Source organism: Cinclus cinclus, chromosome 10 (assembly GCF_963662255.1).
Source record: "Cinclus cinclus chromosome 10, bCinCin1.1, whole genome shotgun sequence".
Lineage (NCBI taxonomy): Eukaryota > Metazoa > Chordata > Aves > Passeriformes > Cinclidae > Cinclus > Cinclus cinclus.
The window spans coordinates 10,479,064-10,501,493 of NC_085055.1; the positions used below are offsets into that span (position 1 = coordinate 10,479,064).

At 44.3% G+C, this 22,430-nt stretch overlaps 1 protein-coding gene across 2 annotated transcripts in view; it reads left to right on the forward strand.

Moving 5' to 3' along the window:
• Positions 1-22,430, forward strand: part of LPP (LIM domain containing preferred translocation partner in lipoma) — a 298,039-nt gene that overhangs the window by 126,671 nt on the left and 148,938 nt on the right. For both annotated transcript variants that reach the window (XM_062499363.1, XM_062499362.1), the window contains 2 exons: positions 444-556; positions 20,081-20,203. In XM_062499363.1, the coding sequence (XP_062355347.1) occupies positions 444-556; positions 20,081-20,203 (236 nt within the window). The remainder of the gene's footprint in view (positions 1-443; positions 557-20,080; positions 20,204-22,430) is intronic.

Here is a 22,430-nt window from a genome sequence, read left to right on the forward strand (position 1 = left end):
GGACAGCACCTGATGCTTCCTTTAGAGGCATCAAGAAGAGCTGGCATAATTTAGCACATGGGGGAAGTGAATTGGAAGGGATCCATTGCAAGGTTAGACACGGGGTGTTCATTAGTGCAAGTTTTGTGGTTGCCTGTGGCAGGGCTGTGATGCAGCTTGGATCTATGGAGCTGCTTGTTTGTGCCTTCAGGCTTTGTGGCACATCACCTTTTGCTGTGGAATCTGAGCACCCCTAAGCCATCTGCTGCTGTTACTGAGCTGTGTAGCTATCTCCTGGAGCAGTGAGGGGTGAATCTGAGCATTCAATGGTTAAATAATGTGTTATGTCCTGTGTCACAAAATCGATGGGTAGAGCTGAAAGTATTGCAGAGTTCCTCCTGATCATCCATGTGATGATGTGGGGAAATGCTGCTGAGTCTAAGTTCTCCCATTCTCTCTCCTAGGGGACTTTCTTCCGCCCCCACCCCCTCCTGTGGATGACCTTGGGAACATCACATCGTCACAAGGTGCCTTTCCTCCCCCACCCCCTCTGGATGACATTTCTTACAATGTACAGGTAAGAAGACAAGAATTTTGTTATTCATGCAAGAGCCAATCCAGAAACTGTGGAAATGAATGAATGATAATGAAACGAGGCGGCAAAGTTCTGGTTAAAAATCATGGGTCAGGAATAACCAAGTCAGCTTTAGCAAGCTGTATTTCCCAAGCAGGGAATATTTCCATTCAAAACTTGCTGGGCTATTAAAGGATTTTTCCCATCCGGCTTGAATTAGAAGACTAATTGCCTTATGTTGTTGTGATGGTGAATGGGAGTGAAACCTTCCCAGAATGAATAGTTGTCTGGAATGGCCATCTCCTTCCATGGACTGTGGAGAGACATTAGGGCAGTAATCTGATCCTAAAAGTACTTTGTTTAGATGCCTCAAATTAAGTGAAGCAAATAAGCCCTGGCCCAGGCTCCAATGATGTGATTGAGACCCTTTTCACCCTCTTTTTGCTGGCTTGGATCTTCTAGATTGGCTGCCTGGATGAAAATGCAATTTCTAAGATGCATTGAGGTGACGATGGGATGTCCAAAGTGAATAGGGACAGACCTTGAACACCTTTGAAAGATATGAACTCTTTCGCAGGTGTTGCAGGTTTGCCTGGAGTGCCAGGTTTGTGTTTGCTGAGGCACATTCTGTAGAAATGCATTCAGACTTCTGGGACAAGGCAGTCAAGGTGATCAAGGAGCTGATCTTCTCAGTGGAGACCAGAAGAGTTTATCTTGTTAGATGAGCAAAAGGAAGTCTGAGGATGGGTCTGGTTGCAAATTTGAAATGCACTTGGGGAATAAGCCTGTATTTCAGCTCTGTGTGGGTGTTGGTGCAGGAACAGGAGAGGCTGAGCTTTCCAGAAGTACCTCCATGCTGATGTCTAGAAATTTTATAAGCATTGGGGCTCCAAAGACGTGGAAGAGCCTTCTGTGAGAAGTAGTGAGAACAAAGAGAGCATGGTCTAGGTTTGAGGCTGCTGGGAGGTGTGTAACCACATATCCACAAACATGGGGCTGCCCTTGATGGCCCTGGAAGATTGTGGCAGTCCTGTATCCCTCAGTGGGCTTGAACATGAGGGTAGGCCAGCAGGCAGGCATTAAACAGGATTCAAAGGACCTGACTTAGTTCCTGACCCTCTCATCAACTCCAGAGTCAATTTGTTTGCGTTGTGCCTTGGGAAAAACAAAACATTCCCCTCCCGCATGTGCTTACTGGGATCTCTTGGCCATGGTAAGATGTTCAGATGCTATGGCAAAGCTTCAGCTTTTCCTGCAATATCCTCAGTGTTGGAGGCAGCCTTTGAGCAGGAAGGGGTTAATGGGGATTGTGCTCTCCCTTGCCAGGAAAGGCTGAAGCATCAGGGACATTGCCAAGTGCAGAGCATGGCTTTTCCCAGCCTTGGGGGAATGAAGTAATTCCCCAGCAAGTGTTGTTCTGTCTTTTATCTCTGTGAGAAGAGTGGCCCCCGTGGGAGCAGGGGAGCTTCCAGAGCGCCCTGGGCAGCCATGGAGCAACAGGCTCCTGGCAAAGGCAGGGCACTGCCTGCATGGTGCCTGCACAGGAGCCTGGCCAGCAGCAAGGGGTCCTGGTGCCACACAGGATTCCTCAGGGTCAGGCTTCCCCCTTCCCAGGTCACCCAAGGAGAGGACCTTGTGTGTTTATTGAAAGGAGCTTGCTCCTGCCTGGCTCCGAAAGTGTTCTGAGCCACGCAGGGCTGTCACGGGGATGTGCCCCTTGGTAGAACCACTCAGCAGGACAACTCTTCCTTCCCATGAGCTCATGGAATTGCTATTTGTCACACCCTTTCTCTCTGGCTTTGGGAAGCTGGGACTGGACCTGTGTTCAGTGCTGGGTTTTAGTAAGAGCTTGGTTAGAGCAGAATTCCTTTGCATGGTATGCTGCTCAGAGGAAGGGGAGCCCACCAGTTGTACCTGAGCAGTCCTGCCTGTCACCACCCCAGATGTACTCTTACGCAGCAAACATGGCTCCCTGCCTTTCATCTGTGCTCTCTGGTCAGCTATTCCCCTTCTTTTTCCCTTCCATTTTCTGTAGGAAATCAGGAGCAGGCAAAAGTCAGAGCTAAAGTCAGGAGCCAGCAGTGTTTTGTGTTGCAAGATCAGCTCCTTATCTTTCAGGAGCAGCAAAAGTCATGCTGAAGCAATATGTAAAGCCCAAGAGAGAAGGAAAAGGGCAGGTGGTGCTGGAGAAAGCTGCCCAATGCCTTTGTGCATCAAACACAGTAATTTTCTCAATCCTGGTAGGCATTCTTGTGCTGAAGGAGCAGAACGAATGGTGACTGTGTTCCTTCTGCTGTGAGGACATGGCTGTCTGAAATCAGGGAGCTCATGAACATGTGTTGTATTGGGCTCCAAGAAGCTAATCTTTCTCTCCAATGCCAAACCATATAATTTCCATGCCTCAGTTTCCCCGTTGCTAAATGTAAGTGCTGCAGCAGCAGATGCAGTTTCTGAGCATTGACCAGACCTGAGGCTGCTGTTTGGGGTGGTTTGGCCCCTGTGGACCTGGTGAGAGCCCTCCAGATCTACTCCAGAGTTTGAAATTCATCTGTTCCATCAAATCAGCCATTTTACGTCAGAAATTTCTCTCTGGTTGGCGCAGTGCTGATGACAGTTTGTGAAGTATGTGTGCTATGGGACTCCAGGTAAAGCTTTTTATACTAGGTGTTAAGTTGATGAGGACAGCAGGATAAATGTTTAGTTTACTATCAGTTTGTGTGTTACTGTTACCAGAGGGCTGGAAGCTGCGCAGCTTATTACAGTTTAAGCTATAGCTTGAGAGCAGCAGTTAAAATAATAATACCCAGTTTTCATGGACCTGTTTATCTCTGGATCTCTGTTTGGACAGTGGAACAGGCTACTTAGGATCAGATCCAAATAGGTACTTTAGTATCTGACTTATGCTCTGATGGAAATTGGAGGAGGGCTGGGTCATGAAATACCTTTGGGACAGATCTGGCATTTTCTTCTAATTTCTGTTTTCCCATCTAGATCCGTCATATTCAGATTCACAGCAGGGCTGTGGGGAGGAAAGGGGAAGTAAATTCAAACAAATTCAAACTCTTTTCTTAATAACTGGAATACCTTAAAAAAAAAAAAGAAAAGAAAAGGCTTTATTTCTTTTTAAAAGAGTGTGTTTGGGCTGGGGGAAGAGTTGTGTTGGGAAGTTCCCCTTCGGCTGCAGCCGGGGAAGGCAAGGACTTGTTCCCAGAATGGTGGTGAGGGCGTGGTGGTGGCGTGTTTGACAAATAAGGACATGAGCAAAGAGCCTTTTGCCACGTTGGCCTGGGCTCAGTTTAAAAGAAAAAAAAATTCTGGACAGGAAGAAAAATGAAATCACTGTTTGTCAAAGGGAAATAGATAGATCTGGGAGGGAGGGAGGGAGGCAGATTTTTATTATGTGTTTGCCTTTTAGTTTCAAAACAGGCATCTGCCCAGGCCAGGGAAAGCAAAAGGGAAAAACTCTCATCAGCTGCCTCTCAAGTACCCTGTTTGCTCTCAGAGAAGGACCCTCACTCATGGCTCTGGCAATTCCTTTCTTCCTTGCCAGGCAGGGATGAGAGCCGCACAGCTGTGTGAAATGCCAGTCCCTGTCCCATGCCCTGTCTGTGGAGGCTGTCTCAGGAGTCATGGGTGCTGCTGGCTTTGAAATAACCGGTTCTGTTTAGAGGTGAGGGTCAGAGCCCAGCATTTTATGGTGGGGAAGAATCTGGGTGGCTCAAAGCAGATGTGACCCTCAGCTGCCAGCTTGCCTAGCTCCACCTTGGGGAAGCATCCATTTACAGATATCTACTAATTGCCTGCACGTACTTGCATCTGCACATGGGTCTGATTTTTTGGGGGGATCTGAGATGCTACCACAGCATGGGAAGGAGAGGGTTGTGTTGAACTGGGATGGCACTTCTTTCCCAGCAACCCCCAGCTGTTATCAGTGTGTAAAAACAGACCACAAAACACTTTACAAAAGAAATACCACTCTCTTCCTGATAAGGAAGCTGGAGCAGGGAAAGTGCTTTGCCTAGGTCACCAGTCTGACCAGTAGCAGGCTAAAAATAGGACTGAGATCTCCTGAGCAATTCTGCCTGCTACATCCCAGAGCCTCATTGCTGTAATAAGTACAAATTAATGAGTAAACACTCTCAGTGCCTGAACATAGGAACAATTTGGGATATATCAAAGTGGATGTCAAAAAGTAGCTTTAGGTTGGGGGTTAAAGTGAAGAAACAATCAGACTTTGAATAGTTGCGCAAAGTGCAATATAAAGAATTTTAATATATAAGTTCTTGTTGTAACCTTCTGTGCTTGGAGGGGCTGCAGGGCTGCAGCAGCATGGGCAGGGAACTGTTCCCATGTTCAGACCTACTGAACTCACTGGTCTTACCTTCCTGTTGTGATACAGAGAAAATCAGCCAAAGGGCTCAAATTCCTATTGCCAAGGAATTTTGGAAGGAGGAGAGCTGAAGCACGCTCTGGAGGCGTGTGTCTCCTGTTCCGAGGAGACCTGTCTCACTCCTCAGTGCTCGCGCCTGGCAGAAGGTGGGAATGTGTTGATAGATGCGAGAAGCGAGAGCCTCATCCTTGTCAGGGAAGAGGCTGCCAGGTGTTTCTCTGTCTGACACCACAGCGGTGCATCTGTGGGCTCTGACTCACTGGCTGAAGGAGCAGCCAGGACACAAGAATTGTTGGGGTTTGGTTTTGTTTTGTTTTGTTTTGTTTTTTAATTTTTTTTCTTAATTTTTGGTGCCCATTTTGGCGAATAGCTTGGAAGGAAAGAGCGTGAATTTTGCCAGTGGGGGTTGCTGCCTTAAATAGCTCATCTCCTGTTCAGAGGCTGGGCTCTGCCTGCTGGTGCTGGGCTTGCTTTAAATCACCTGCCTTTTAATGTCTAGAATAGCTGAAAAGGCCAAAGAGAGCAGAACATGTGTTCAGCCTCCCTCTAGTGCTAGATTTTGTTAATCATCGGGGTTATTGGCCTGGTGCTCACTGCCGAGCAATGTTGGTACCACAGGGCAGCTCTCACTGCTGGTGGGGCTGCCTGACTCCAGGGGAGATCACTAACTCCCAGAAACTCTGTAAATAAAGCCACAGTCTGTGCACATTGCTTTCCATTTGAGATTCAGCTTTTGCAGATTTCTGTGACTTCTAACCTGATTTATTAAAATCCATGTGATAAGTGTCTGCCTTTTGTCTAAATTGAAGCTGTGTCCGGTGGTATAAATACATTACCTGATAATGTTAACCATCTTAGTCAAACCCTGGCTTTGCAGGAATGCTTTTTCTCTGTTTCCTTCCTGCCTTCCTCGTGTGTTTGAGAAACAGGAATGTGCTATGCTCTAATTTAGACCTAAACAAATAACATGTATGTTCTCTGAATGTTTAAATGCTCACTGGGTCTCTACAGGTCAATGAGTGTTTGCTTTACAGTAGGGTTTTTTAGAAAATAAGGGGTTTTAGGTCTTAGGGTGAGAAAAATCAGTAATATAACATCTGTATATGTTGATGAATACTGGGATGCATGAGAGAGAAAATGCACACATTTCTTATATGTGTGTATTTATATATTTACACCACATAGATATAGGTGTGAGAAATACATCGTGAGTGGGGATATAGAGGCGACCTTCACATTATTTGGAGCAAGCATGAACATTTTATTCCTGCTCCTTTTTCATCACTTTTTGTGGATAGCATGACCAGTAGATCCAGGATCACAAGAGAAAAGGAACACTGAGCACTTCTTTCAGGCAGCTCTTGATGCATCCCGTCTTAAACGCATGTTTATTTTACAATGCCAAACCACATTCTATTTTAAATCTTTAATGAACCTCTGTTCCCATCCATGTAACTTTCCAATCCTCACTCTCTTCAGAATAGACAAAGATGCTTATTATAAACCACAAATTTTACTGAAAGGGTAAACTGGAAAAGTTTTAATTGTGCAGTGTAAGCCTGCCATTCATCTCCCTGCCTAGCTATTAATATCTTGGCAATGTTATAATGCAACACAGCCTTTAATAGCTGAACCTCTCAGCAAGGACTACAAAGTAAGCAAGGACCCAAACAGTTAACTGTGCTCATAATTTTCATCATGCTTATTACTGTGTTATTTAATGTATTTGTTACGTTATTGTTTAATACAGTCACCCAGCACACAGGATGTGCCATGACCTGAATACTTGTGCCTTCTTTGGGAGGAGAGCTCTGTGGCTGAGGCTGGGAGATGCTTTCAGAGATGGCTGCTTTTGATAATCTGCCATATAGCCATATAGCAGGTGATGAGGTGAAGGAACAGAAGAAAGCAAAAGCCTGCTACATATCATGTTTAAATACGGGTATGGGACCTACTAAAAAGTCATAAGAGGAAACAGAAAGGTCAGAAATGTTCTGCTTATGATGGTCAGAGCTGATCAAGGCAAATCCTTTCTAGGTTAAGACATAGCCCATGTGCCAGCTTGGGTCCAGACAGAAGGCTGTGCTTCCCCAGTGCTTTGTCCAAGGCTACAAACCCTGGTAGGCATCTCCTTGGTCCTGTGGACACATCTCTGAGGGACACTGTCACATTTCAAATGATGGAGTCAGCCACAGCTGGCACCTGCAGACGGTTTAGTCTGTAACCTGGATTATACCCATGGATAATAGAGACATGAATGTGGAAAGTAATAGTGGAGACATGAAGAGCATGCAGAAAAAGCAGGCAATTTTATTCTGTCAGAGCTTGGCTAGTGACAGACAAAAAGCCAAGCAAATACATCATTGTATCTAAGGTAGAATTATTTAAGCAGAGGGAAAATAAGAAGATAATGAAGATGTGGGAATTCTCCTATCAAAGCATATGAGCTGTGTGATGGGGCAGAGTAAGATAACATGACCAATGCAGAAGAAGTTTCCATTCTTTTCGTATCTCAGTGCTCTTCAAGTCTGCTGTTGGATTAGCAGGTCCTAGGAAAAATCTCTTGCAAGATGGGTTGCTCTTGTCTCAGATCCTGGGTAGCCTGTGTTGCATTAGGGAACTATAATGCAGCAGCAAGACAAAAACAGACAGTCAGTAACAAGAAGGAATGCAAAAAACTGCAGCAGACATTATTTTGCCTCTTCTGTGAAGCTGGCTGGGATTGGAAGATGTGGTTTAGAAAGTCAAAGTCTTTCCATGCATCTTGGGCATGGTGGTAGTCTGGAAGGTGACAGAGCAGAGTCAGATTCCCACCTTGGGTTTGGTTCTTTAAGTACTATAATGCTGTGCAGTGTAGGAAAGAGCTTTGGCCAAACAAGATAAAAGGAAGTAGAGCTCTGCTGACTGGGGAATCCAGTTGTGGCCTAAATTCAGTTTTAGAGCCCTGGAGTTTTTCAAAGCATAGGGAGAACTTCATCCTATTTTTGATGAAAATTTTTATCTGGCAGCAATGAGATGTGGATATGGAGAAGTTGTGAGAACATCTAATTTCCAAGAATGGAAGTGGCTGAAATGCTGGTTTCTGTCTCTGTTTTTCAGTTTCCATCGCTGGTGAAAAACAGCTTCAGCTGCCATGAAGGGTGGTTTTGTTGTTAGAAAATGTTACCTCTGTGAGGAGTGTGTGGCATAGTGGCTGAGCAAGCTGGAAGGTGGTATAAATACCAATGATGCAGCCAGAGTGGAAAGAATTTGTTCCAGACATGATTTTAAGTGTCTGCTACCATAAAACTCCATCTTTGAAGGACCATTCTCCACAATTGTATTTTTCAGTTTGTTTTGCTGATTAAAATGCAGGATGTTGATTAGCTTTAACACACAATAGGGGTGTGCATCTGGAAAGGGAGAGCATCTGGAAAACATCATGTGATGGTTTTTGTATTGGTTTTAATGTTGGGAGAAGTAAAATATAAATGCTTGGAGAAGGTGTAGCAGCTCCCAAGTGTTGCTGAAGCCAGTAAGCAACAAAGGTGCTTTACAAACTCCTTTCATTCAATAGTCCCAAGGCACAGCTCCTTTCCTCTCCATCTCCATGTTTCTCTTTTGCCATGGGAACAGTCTCACATCTTGTCACGTTGAAGGGCTGGCCTTCCTTTTCAGCTCCTGAGCTGCTTGCCCCTTCCTCCCTCTGTTTCTGGCTCTGCAAATTCCTCCAGTTCAGCCCTGCAGTGCTTCTCTCTGTGTTCCTAAAGAATGCCCCTGCTGAGGCTTGCAGGTACCCAGGTGTCCCCCGGGTGATGGTGGGGCTGCCTAGGGAGCACCATGTGGTCAGTTCTGAGCTCAGGTGAGCCTCTTAAAGACACTTAGGTAAGGAACACGCTTTCAATGCAGAAGTTTGGCTTCTGTGACGTGTTGGCCCCAAGCAGAGATAGAGTTAAATCATGTTTTCCTGAGGTCTAATGTGTACCGGGGGCTCCGCCTTTTCTGATGCATGAATTCTAATTGAAAGACAGCGCTTTACATTCATTTATCTGCACGTGGACAATATAAAATTAAACTTTGGAGCTTGCCCAGGAGGGGTCTGCACACTGTGGATTCCATTTCAGGGCAGCAGAAATTATCCATTGTTCAACTTTCTGTGTATTTTCTTTTCTTCAGCTGAGGTTCGCACTTAGGAGATATGTAGAAGGTAAGGTGTCCAAACAAGGCAGCTGCTGTAAAAAAGAAATAAAAAACCATGGTCAGCCAGCCAAATCGAATATCTGGCAGCCTTGAAGGGAGTGTAGAAGTAGGCCTAATGGTTTGGAAAACGAGATTGCAAATTTCTTGAAGGCAAGAACCTTCCTCAGTGAATCAGACTGTGGGGTTTGCCCAGCTGAGGCCTGCCTGCCCCATAAACTGAAGCCATTGACCACCCAAAACTGGGTAGACTGAGGCTGAGTCCAGATTTTTCTCTTCTCAGCTTTGAGACATATAGTAGATTTTTGACATGATTCTTTTCCTCAGAAGCCAAACCCAAGCCATTGATTTTCATGTAGTTTTATGCATCCGTTTTCCTGATATTTTGCCAGGTTCACTGGGAATCCTTGCAAACATTTTGGCACTCACCCTTTCTTATTACAGCAAAACAAGCAAACAAACTCAGAAATGTGTTATATGTTTAATTTCTGGACCTAGTGCTTACTCAGGCTGTGAAAATTGACCAGCCAGTTTTAATTTTACTTTTTTTTTTCTCACTGGTGATTTCCTAATAACTTCACAGCCCATGCCCAGGAATGCTTTCTCAAATTCAGAGAAACTTGGCTGTGTGCTGAAACTTCATTAAAGTTGATAGAACTTAAGCACACGTGTAAAATTAAGCACATGCTTATGTTTTATGCAGTCTTTTTGCAGGTGACACAAACAGCTGCATAGGGGTTTCTGATATGTGATTAAGTTCCAGAAGGAGTTTTTAAAAACAGTTTTTGTCACCCTTAATTTTCTGAAATTGGTAGCTTTAACAAAACCTATCTTTTTTGATTTAAATTGCCTGAGACGTGTGTCTTTTAAAAAGCTCTTTATTTAACTGTCACAATATGCAGTTTTGTGTGCGATAGAGTTTGCTCATGTAAATTTGATTTCCAGTTAAAGTGGTGCAAACACCAAGTGATGTCAGTAGGTCTTTATGGACTGGCAGAGCTGTTTCTTTCTCACCTCTGTCGAGGTGGGGGCCAGGCAGAGCCATTAAATGGTCAGCTGTGCCCCTCTGCCTATCACAGAACATAAAGCTTTGCCTGATCACCCAAGGAGACCAAAGGCATCCAGCCTTGAACCACAGACATCAAGAGGTGGAGAAATCTTGGAAGTTTGTTTTAACATTTAATTGCCTGCAGTATTGCACATAAATGAGTTAAATCTCTGTTATTTCTAAATGGAATTTCCCTAGCTTTGGCTTCCTGATTGCCTTGTGTTTTTCTGTTTTGCTAGATTGGACAGTCTTGTGGTATCTGGCATTTTCATTCTGTGAAACTCTTTAGATATTGCTGTCAAGCTACTAAATCTCCTTTGTAGGTGAAACCAAGTGAGTTCTCTACATGTCTCCTTTTCAGCTGTTTTCTGCTTTTTTGGGGTGTCTCAAGTTCTTAAACTGCTGCCTCCCATGCTGGACACAATATGCCAGACTCATCACAAGTGTTGAAAGAAGTGAAATTACCTTCAGCTCTGTGCTTTCCTCGTGCCTGGCAGGAGGTGGTGCTTGGTGTGGTTTTCCCCTCTGAGGTATAAATCCAGAGTTGTGGGGCTGGGTGTGACAGACTGCCTTGTGCACAGGTGTGTGGAATTTGTGGCTTGTTAAACACATCCTGTGCTGTCCAAAGCATCTTCCTCTTCGTTCTTTTCTTATGCCAGAAAAGGAAAGATGAAGATCACAATTTGGATGTGAAGGAAGTCTCTGCTCTTTGACATCACCACTGGATCTTTTAAAAATGTAACATTCATGTCATATGAGTCAGTGAGGTCTTCCATTATTGCATTGGTCAGTTAATGAGCTATTTGGTTTCTACACTGATTAAACTTTGCAGCTGTATTGGGGTAATTGACTGCTCTTTGGTTATGGTTCCCCTTGGAGGCAGATGATGAAATATCTGCTATGTTCTCCTATTTCTCAGTTTTTCTGTAAGCAGCAATACTCTGTGGGGAACATCAGCTCTCCTTGATGGCTAATTAAACAATAATTTGTGATGATATTGGAGCAGATTTTAAGTTGGTGGGGGAGTGGGCAAAGAAAGGGGAAACCTTTAACAGTTACCACAATTGTTAATAATGTGTTCTAATGTAATTACATTAATTAAAAGAAAAGGGATATATTCCCTGCTGCTGTAAAGTTCCTTAAAGTCAGTGAAAGTCATGCTAGGTCAAAAAGAATTCATGGCCAGCTGTTCTTGCCCTGTGGAAAGACAAGTAGTGCTGTCCTGCCCAAGGTGTAGAGAAAAAAAAATTGTATCCCTGTTCTTATTGTATATTCTGATGATGAACATGAATGTTTCACAAATTCGATTTAATTCCCAAGGACGAGTAATTGTAACTCCACCCAGAGAATATTAAATTGACTTAATGGAAAAAATAAACTGGTTTTATTCTCCTGCTTGTCTCCCCACCTTCCCCATTCAGTTTTCAAATAACTTTACGTGCCTCCTTAGTTTATTAATACACTTCACATCTTGCAGCTGATTTTGCATCTGGCAGCACTTAACACAGACAAGACTCCCAAAGCTTTTGATCAGACATGTTAAGTAAACTCTCAGGACTGTCGGGTCTGCTGCTCTGGCAGATGTTGGCTCATGGGACTCCTCCTCTCTCTTCATCCCCTGACTGTTCCTTATCAAATCCATCCTGTTGCTTTCATGTACTGAGGATTATGGTGCCTTTTGCCACAGCTTATTCTCTGGCCCACAGCGTGAAGATCCTCTGGTCAGCTGAAGGGCATTTCTTGTTTTGCTGTTTTTTGGTGTAGAGGCCCACAGAAGCCCTGCACTTTTAAAAGCCCCATTTAGCCAAGCTTAACATTTCCAGCACTTCCTTCCATGAGCAGAACAAAACGATAAGAAACCCACAGAAGCTGGGTGCAGGTTTATATGCCTGAGGTGGAAGTGTCAGTGATGCACAGGGAGCTGGGTAACACCGTCCTGAGGCAGAACAGATGGGGATGAGGGGACCCAACAGCACAGGACCTCTGTGTTGGCAACTCCAGTGTCAAGGCACCTACAAGCACACTCCTGGGCTGCAAGGAGGATTTGTTGAGTGCTGTTTGCTGCATTTTCTTTATTCCTGTTGCATAATTGCCTTCTGTTGTCCTCAGGGGTGGCAGAGGGACAGGGAATATTGCAGATCTTCTTGTGGTCTATTGTCCATGTCCCATCAAATCAAACAGTTGTCCACTGTTGGTGTTTGATCCAGGGCTTCAGCAGAGCGTACCCCAGGGCCACGGATCCTGTTGGCTAAACTTCTGTGATGCCCTTCCATCCTTTTTAATCTCTGCTCATTCATCTAATATCCATGGCCAAATCCTCTTGAGGATTCTGGACTGATCACCGATGTTTGTGGCGCAATCTTTCCTCCAGTGTTAGGGGCAGGAGCTGCAGGGAAGGGGATGGAATCCTGGATTATTCTGCTGCTCATCCACACTGGTGGCATCCTGCTCCCACCAATGTGCTGCTGTTGGGACTGGGGCCCTGCTCAGGATAAGCAGAGAGCAAGAACTTATTAAACAGTGATGGAAGATGATGACAGGCCCCACTGGCCCACAGTCCAGTTGCTGGCCATGTCAGTGGCTCAGACCCAGCCATGTCATGTGAAATCAGGACCGTCCTGCAACAGAATTGCAGCTGGAGCTTGGATCGCCTGGACAGGGGTTTGTTGTCTTCTGGAATGTTTTGTCAGGTCTCAGATGGCAAATACAGAGAATGAAATGTCCTTTAAAGAGCTGGCTTGGCCCAGGGGATTAGTGTCTTCATCTGGTAGCCTGGAGGAGCTTGGTTCTGTCTCCAAGTTTCAGCACCTCACTCCCACTCCTCTGCCAGCATTCCCTTCCCGGGGCTGGTATCCAACTGACACGAACCTCCTTGGGACAAGGATGTTTCCTAGGTATTGTGTGTGAAAAATGTCTGTCACACTGATCTCTAGGGAAAATATAAATCATTATTATCATGCAAATTCATAACTGCAACAAAGTCTTCGCTTTCTTTTATCTATGCATCCCAGGAGGCTGAGTGCAGTTGGCTGTGATTTCTGTTGTCTCTGCTAAAATAATGGAAGAAATGGGTTTCCAGGTGTTGGGCCAAGCCCTGGCACCTAGGGCTGTGGTCAGTTATTTACCTGCAGAGTGTCACAGGTGGATAGTAAACGCAAGTGGAGACTTCATATGAATGTCTCTAGAGCCAAATTCATCACTAGTGACCAGAGAAAAATGTAAAAGGGAAGCAAAGAACATTTTATATTTGTTTTGTATCTTGGAGTTTTCTTCCATGTGTTTCTTCTGCTGCTTTTGGAATCCATGTAAACTCATAGCAACTACAGTGTCTTGTAGCAGAAATAGCTCTGCTGTTTAACAGCATGTTGTGTGACAAAACACCTACCTCCTTTCCTTTGTTTTGAGACTGATGCCTCCTAGTTTCATGCTTTCTTGTTATCTGCTTTCTCTGTATTTTTTCCTTTTTTAAATGTTTTTATTATTTGTCCTTTTCATAAGCTTCCTACACCACAGTGAGTTTTCAAATCAGTTTTTAAGGATTTGCAAGATATCTCCTTGCAATGCTTAACAAATAACATTCCTTCTTCTGCCTGTTTGCCCCAGCTGAAAGCCCATGCAGTTCTTTACCACACCTTGTTGCTCTTGAAATTATTTCAGTCTGAATAGCCAGTGCTATTTGTGTTTTCTGCGAGTGGAGAAGTTGAATGTGTGACTGATTGCTGTAGGTGTGGCTGAGCACAGTTCCCTTTACCCCACTGTGTCTCCTGCAGTTTGTTGTGGCATAGCTCCCGGTATGAACTTTGCCAAGGGAAGATATTTGGCACATTCTTTGGCCCTTTTTGGGACCATATAGGCTGGTCTTTAGAAGATGATAAATCCCTACCCTGCTCAAACCCTGTTCCAGGTATGCCCCATCTGCTTCTTTACAGTGAAATCTTCAAAAGTGGCTGGAGTCAAAGAAACATTGCTCAGTTAAATGACAGTGGCAACTGAGAGGCACCCAATGGTGCCTTGGAACAGCCCTCTTTAAACTTTTGAAGTGGTTTCCTTTGGTCCTGCTTATATCCAGCAACATAAACCAGGTAAAACTATTCTATGCCTGAAAAAATGAAAGAGCAGGGGGAAAAAATAAATCAAAACCTAACTTCCCTTTGGCTTTTATCCTTTATGTCATCAAAAGACTAAAAAGGATATTTCAGGCCTGGCTTCAGTCTGATGAAACAGCAGGGAAGTTCTTTTCTATCAGATCCTTGATACAATCACATCTGGTGAAATAACTGTGGTCACATCTGCTGAAATCTTCCATCATTTCAGATTTGTTTCAAAAGACTCAATCTTTCTGTTTTTAAAGGGCACGACTTCTTTTCCAGCCCTCCTTGATGCCTGGAATGGAGATTAGGCATCAGTCAAGCATCTCAGACCCCCTCTTGCCCTGAATGCTGCAGTCAGATCTTGTCTCCACGTGTGTGCATGGGGGGACAGCCTCTTCGGGCTGGTTAAATTTGCATTAGGGAATTTAAAAGAAAATGTTTACCCTTGTCTGCAGGCTTAGGGGAGAATAGACACAGCAACTCTTAAGGGTGCTTCATATTCCTGATAGATGCCCTTCAGTATGCATCTTTTTTGCCACTGCAATTTCTTTTGGAGCTTTAGATGGCTTTTGTGACCTTGGAAAGAGGAATGAATAAGAGACGAGGTAGCAGGGGTGTGTGTCTGAAAAGGACCTTGCCTCTGGCAGTGATATTGTTGGAGAAAGTGCAAAGAAAGAGAAAAAAAAGGAAAAACTGAACAGCTCCCAGCCTGAAGTATATGAAGACTGAATCACTTCTTTTCTTCTTACTGGTTAACATTTCTCCCAGCCTCTTCTTGTCAGTACAGTGGATACTACTGACATCAAACACTTTACTGTCCCTCACCTGTCCGCAGCTAAAATAGGAAATAAGAACATCCTTCTTGCATCCTTCTTGCTCTGTCTACATCTCTGTCTATGCCCAGTGCCCAAGGCCGTGGAGCATAAGGAAAGGCTCACTCCTGTTTTATTTGCTTTTCCCACCACCTCAGAGCCTATCCCAGGATTACAACAGCCTGCAGAACATGGTGGGTGCAGCCTGGTGGAAGCAGGCAGTGGGCTCTGAATTTACCAGCCCTACCACCTCATCTGTGGTTCACAGTAGTAAAGTCTTTCAGGGCAGAAGTAGTTATGTACTATCTACTTGCTCACAACTCATGATTTGCCTGAATTCCACTTGCTCCTCTTGTTAACCTTTGTCCTTCCTTTGCCCCAGAAATCTTTTCTGCTTTTCCCTGTTCTTGGATGTGTAAATGCAAAAAGTGTTGATGCGTTACAGCTCAAAGAGAGCTCCCAAGCACCTCAGGCTCCCAGTAAAACCAATGTACCAGGAGCAGAAGGCACTGTGGGCCCCCAGCTTTGTTTTGAGTCATTAGCTGTGACCTTTCCTAATATGCGTAGTGTTCATCTCCAGTCTTTCACTTGTGAGTTAGGAGGTTATCAGTGACCTGTGATAGCACGGCATGTGAAGTGAGCTGATGCTACAAGAAAGGTTGTGTGTTTAGCTGCAGGTCTGCTGTCTTGGATGTGTCTGCACAGATAAACCAGCTCTACATTTCCCATGGATGACAGCTCATGTTCCTGGGACGCAGTCCTGAGTATGAGCTGGCCACAGCACTCAGGAAGCATGCAAATGTGCTGAACTCAACCTCTGTTAGAGGTGACATCCACCTCAAGACTTTTGAGGTGGATGGAGAGATGGTGGATATTGATGCTGGAAAATTGCACTGTGGTGAGCAAAGTCCTGATGCTTCCAAAGTATTCAGGAGATTGACCATTGCCCTGTGTTGGTAGAAAATACATGCTGGGGCCCTGGAGCTACTTGTACCCTGCCACCCATGTCAGCAGGTCGCTGCTGCAAAGCCACTCTCCATATGTTTCCCTGACATAGCAACACCACCTGGGACCAGCAGTCTGGCTCAGAGGCCAACCTGGCAGCCCACATTGCACCTCTCATCCCAGGGGCTAATGCCTGGCCTGAGCTACAGCCCTGCAAGGCAGCAAACAGGGCATGGAGAGAGGGGAACACAGAATAAAAGAGAGATGCCTGGGCCTGGGCAGGGAAAGGAATTTGGAGCAGGAGCTAGGAAGGACATCTGGAAGCCAGATTCTTCTCTCCGAGTCCGCTTCAAGGAGCTGGCTTGGTTAAATGAGAAACGTTCTTGTTCCTCTGCTGAAAGCTGCAAAATATGATAAAAGGAGGTGATCTATGGTTGTAGGAAGAGGTGACATCTAGGGAAAACATTGTGATTTTCATGTCTTTTAGCCTGGTGAATAGTCTTACAACCCTTTTAGCACAGTGAGATAAAATTTGAGACCCTGCATTGACCTCTACACTGCACGTTGTATAATGAACGTTCCTTGGAGTGGTGTGGGGGGACCTGTGGCACTGGCTGCTGTTGGGTTGTAGGATTAGCAAAAGTAAAGAAAATTTTCAAATGAGCAGAGTGGGTTGATGGGACTTGGGAGTGGATTACCATCAGAACTGCTCTGAGCTGCATGCCAGGAATTCAGGGGCAGACAAACAAGCCAAGCAGTGAAGTTCTCTGCTGTTTTTCTCTCTTTTGACTCACAGCAGAGACTGAGCCAGGGGATAGGAGTGTAGGCGTTGCAGAAGTTCACGTGAGTGGATAGTCTCTGGGATGAGTAATTTGTTGGATTGGGTTGGCTTACGTTTGCTTTTTGTCGAACTCACTTTGGCTGAGCCAAAGATAGCATCCTTTTTCTTTTTAAACCCATTTTTCCATATTCTGCTGGCTGGAAGAGGGGGCGCACAAGTGACATGTCTGCAACAATGCCATAAATCCAGACAGAAATAGAATTAGCAGTTCCCTCTGGTTCCGGTGTTTGTATCTGCGGGGCTCTGAGCTTAACCAGCCCGGGCTCCTCGGAGCAGAGCCGTGTCTGTGCAAACCTGCTGTGCCTTGGGACCTGGCGCTCGGGTTTTGTTCCAGAACAATATCATAAAACTTTTATAGCAACGTCATGACAAAGAGCATGGGAAGAGGAATAACTTAACCCTCTCTTGCTGAAGTTTGCGTTGCAAATGCTCCAGTTTGCCCACGCAGCAAATCCTTCAGTTGAATACAGAACACTGTGGGGAGAGAGAAGATTCAAGATTTGTAGGGATGGGGAAGAAAAAGCAACCAGAAACCTATCTTTGTGAGGATTACCGTTTCTTAAAAGTCTTTAAAGTCCATTTCTGCCCCAGTGGGCCATGGCACACATCGGTAGTGTCATTTGTTGGCACTGTTGCACTGCATTATGTTCCTGCGTTTGTAGAGTTAGGCTTTTAATCTGTGTTGATTATGTTTTAATTAATTAAATAAATCAGCCCAGAATCAATAGAGATGCTTCTATGTTGTTTTATTTTTCTAGGTTTCCTAAGGACATTTAACTTTTACAACCTTATAACTTGTTCTGCAGCATTTGCTAGTCAGCTATTGCATAATTGTTCTGGGGAATGAGAACCTGGGAATAATATGGCCCAGAAACGCTAAGAAGCAGAAATGAAATTGGCTAATCTTCTCATCTGCCACCATCCCTTCTCTCCAGGGTCAGGGTACCACGCAGGTCCTATGTGGATTCCAGTGTTATTCTTGGGTTTGCAATTGGCTTGATTTATCACCTCACATGTTGGGGCCTTGGATGCCCTTTGCATCTCCCCTCTCCTTTCCAGGCTCACTTTTGGCTGCTTAGCTTCAAAATTCTCTGGAGTAGAGCAATCACAGATTTTCTGTCTGAGAAGCCTGTGGAAGTTACAGGCCAACAACTGGAAGATGTAGAAAAACCAAACAAGAGCCATGAAGTGGAAAAGTAGTTGTACTTCTGCAGATTTGAAAAACCAGGTGCCTGCAGTTAGCCAGGAGTAATGGTCTGGGCTAATTCCTGTAAAAAATATTTCTTTTTTTGAACAATGATTTGGATGGAAGCATTTTGGCTCTATAATAAAAATAGGCAAGAAGAGTTTGTAAGTATTTTCTAACTTGACTTTCAGCCTTTTAAATGGTGTGTTCTTGCATAAGCCGCACTGGAACTTCCATTTTCTTGTTAGTCAAGCCAAATATATTGTAATCTAATAAGATTTAATAATCATTAGGAGCTAATGGATGCCTCAGCACGTATAAGTTTGGCAGATCAGAGGCTGCCTACTATCCATAGCCTGTCTCTCTTTGACCAACTTGCCATTTATGTGTCAGTTTAATCACTGGTGAGTTCTTTAAAACAGGTAATGATTGACTGCTCCTAAAATGAAATTTAAATAAAAACTATATGGAAGAGCCAGTGAGCCAAACGAAAAGGCAAATTTTTGGCTTGGAAAATTGAAGTAACTTGGTGAGAGTGAAGGCAAAGCTGGATTGTCTGTGGGAAGGTGCTGGTATGGTCTGAACAGCTTTTGCAGTTGAAATTAGGTGAGTTGTTAGGTAATTCTTTAGTATTTTTGTTATTGACAGTGTCAACCTCTGAATGAGTTCTGCACAGAACTCTGTAGTTGCACATACACAGACAGACTCTGTCCCGTCCGGGGGATTTGCAGATAGGTAAGACGTGGAAGAACAGGAGAAAAATAACTCAGGTTGAGAAAAGACTTTCAGTGTAATATTTCACTTGATTCAAGAACTTTGGTTTCTGTGCGTGTCCTGGTGGTGGCCTGGCCCTGATATCTACTTTGTCCAAGGCAGGGATCCTCAGCTGGTTTTCTTAAATTTCCCATTCCTAGTGGAACTGCCTAATTCCCAAAGTACTGAAAACATTGAGAAGGATGATTCCCAGCCTTTACCTGACTTTGTGTCCTGTTGAGAGGTCCTGCTGTTGGGTTGGGCTGTACAGCACAGTGGTCCTTTCCAGAGGTTTTGGATTAGGTTGATTTATCAAAAACAAAGCATGTGAATGAGTCCTCTTTAAAAATGCTTATTCTAGCAGGGATTGCAGTGTTGCCCTTAAACAGTGGCTGGAAGGTCACATGCTCTGCTGTGGTGTTGAGTTCTGGGTTTTACTTTTTGAGGTGGGTGGTGGTGGTGGTGCTGAAAATTCACATCTTTTCCCTTCCAAGTAAGTGACCCAAACAGCCTGGGTACAAATGGGACTAGGCTGTTTTGAAGGCAGAAAGAAAGCGAACTGTATTGAATTAGGATCCTTGGCTGCAGGTTGGCATTTGCTCTGGACATGGGCTTTCCTGCATAAAAGCCTTTTCACATGGACCTTACTTATGTTATTTTGTGACTGCTTGTTACAAATCACACCCTTCACCTTCAATCTGCTAGAAATGGATTGAACTTTTTCACTCCTCCTTGAAGGGGCTCATTTTTCAGATTGAATTTGTGAAGAAGTGTTGAATCAGACAGGTGCACCTACCAAGAATTGATTTAAATTATGAATAGGTGCACCTGGCCAATCACTAGCTACTGTGGCTCATAGCTCTGTTCTGTTTGTGCTTTGCCTGAGATGAGAACATTGCAGAAAAGATGCTCCCAGGATCCAGGTGCTCAAGCCTGTCCCTAGCTTTGTCTTTCCAGACAGGTATCCTTCTGTAACACATCTTCTCCATCTCATGGTGTTGGGATTGTCCTGCCTCTTCAGCTCAGCAGCAGATTGGTGAATTGCTAATCCTCCAAGTCGGTTTTACACAATGGGACCCCTGTGGCAAATATGTGAAGAAAAGCCCCAAAGCAGCGTAAAATTCTGTGACATGGCAGCTTGCTGTTAGTTCTGGAGGGAGCTATAGGATTTCAGCATGTTTGTCCCTGCAACCTGAGAATTATTGCTGAGCCATGGGTGCAGCTCTGTGAGGACAGTAAGAAACCAAGTGGTTTGAATAACTGGAACTTTTTTCCCTTCTTTAAGGTGAATCCTGGTGGCAAGACACTTGAGGAGAGGCGGTCCAGTTTAGATGCAGAAATTGACTCTCTGACCAGCATCCTGGCTGACCTAGAGAGCAGCTCTCCATACAAACCTCGGACTCAACAGGTTAGTGGCACGTTGTGTAAACACAGAGTGGGAAAGGGGCCAGCATCAACTTCTGGAGTCAATTTGCTAAGTGCTTGGTATTTGTTGGGAGAAGGCCTGCCAGTTCCTCCTGATAGCATCCAGATGTGGCTGTCAATGGGGAGAAGGGTACAGCTGCTCTGAGGGGGCACCAGCTCAAAAGCTGCCGCACCTCTGAGCAAAGGGCCTCTGATCCCGATTGTCAGATCGCCACAGAGATTGTTAGAAAAATACTTGCAAAAAATGGCATTTCATTTGCCTCAACTTTCAACCAGCAATGACTTGTGAATTAAAACCTTTTCGCTTCACAAGTACTTTTGTGCTTTTATTTTGTTGTTGTTTTTCTGTTCTGTTAACTTTTGTCTGTCGTGCCTCCAGAAGGATCCAGATATCCTCATCTCATGAAGTGCTTTGGATTGGAGCTCAGCTGTCAGGGTGGCTGTAGCCCAGCAAGGCAGACTGGAATTTACACTTCTCTGCTGTGTCTAGACGAGGACTGCAGGGGTGACAGCGACTTGGCTAATTTTTGTCACTCATCTAGGTAGTGCTTGAGTGGAGCTATTTAAGTTCTGGTGAGATGTCATCTATTTATCAGTGGAAGTGGTGACACCCCAGTGGCACTTTTAAAAGGGCAGTTCTTGAGATCTCATAAAATCATCCTAGATATTTTTATGCCTTCCTAGTCTCATGACTGGTCTCATTTTTTACATGTGTGTGGGTCTGTAGGCTTTATACAGGTATTTGCATGCTGTAATTCTCTTAGTAAAGCCCAAAAGTCAAAAGTGTCAAAGGGATAGGTGAGTGATGGGTTCACACCCACTATCCATAGAAGCCTTCTCTTTGGTTTATCTTTTTGGTTGTTTTCATTACTCCATTTCTTTTAACTGAGAAGTGATACCTTTGTAGCAGAACTAAAACAGTGATTGGAATATCTTTAGATTTGTATCTCTCCAAGTCTGCAAATGGAGCAAAAGCAGAGTGAAATCAGATTTGTGCTCTATTGAAGGTGTCTCCCTGCACCCAGTGGCTCTGTGTTTCCATGCTTTCTGCAGGGACCGTTGTTGCATGAACTTACAAACTTGTCCTTGAAAAATCGTCCAATTTGGGTTAGTCAGTCAAAAAGACCAACAATGTAAACCAGATACAATTCAGCCTTTTTCCCAGTGGGGTTTTGTTGTTGTGATAAATGATATGAGCTCTGCTGAGGCACTGTGGTGAATAACCCATGTTCAGTTTGTTTGCATGGGCAAAACACACTCCAGTGCACACTTGTTACTGGGGAACACTTTATAGACTCAAAACACTTGCAGGAGTTGGGTGAAGGAGATTTGGGCTCCCCATTTTTCCTCAGCAACACCCAGAGTCAGCTCTGACATCTTTGTGGGGACAGGTAACTTCTGTATCCATTTCATGGAGCATCTGCAGTTTTCTGACAGTGCTGCTGACTGTTTCCTGATGCTTTTTCCTTTGGGATCTGGGGTTCTGTGAATAGGTTGTTTTTTCACTTTTATTTTACACCTTTACCATTAAAAAAAATAATAAAATTAAAAATTACGGCATTCAAATCCAAACTTCTGCAGGTTTATTTGAGTTTCTGGAGGATTTGAAGTCACAATCCAAGTTTGGGACTTGATCTGACTTCTGAAGCTCATCACCCTCCAAGAGGATGTGCTCATTCCCATTCATTCACATGCTTGTTCCCATGGCTTTCTGCCACAGCTCAGGTGGGGGCTCTGCAGATTTGTCACCTGTACCCAGGAGCACCTGCATGGTGAGGCTCCCAGGTACACCACACACTGTGTGGTCTGGTGGGCAGAAGAAGCTGAACTCCATCTCTGGGATCAAATGACAACTGGATTTGTTAAGTCTGTCTGACTTCTCAGCATCTCTTAGTTCACTTAATAATGTCCCATAAAAAGTACTGCTACAGCAACTTCTAACTACAGCTGTTAGAGAAAGAAAATGCCAGAGTTGGATGTATCATCTGCTGTAATTAAAGAGTACTCAAACAAGTCCTTGAAAGGTGGAACTAGAACGTAAAGCTTTGATATTTTCCTTTGTTTGATCTGTACTAAGTATTAAAACTGGTGAGTCATTTGATGGTCTTATAGTAGGATAATAGATTAGGCTGCAAATTGTAAGGTACTTACTTAGAACATCAGCACATTTATTGGATTACACCTTAGCTGCCCTTCCCAAATTTATCAGG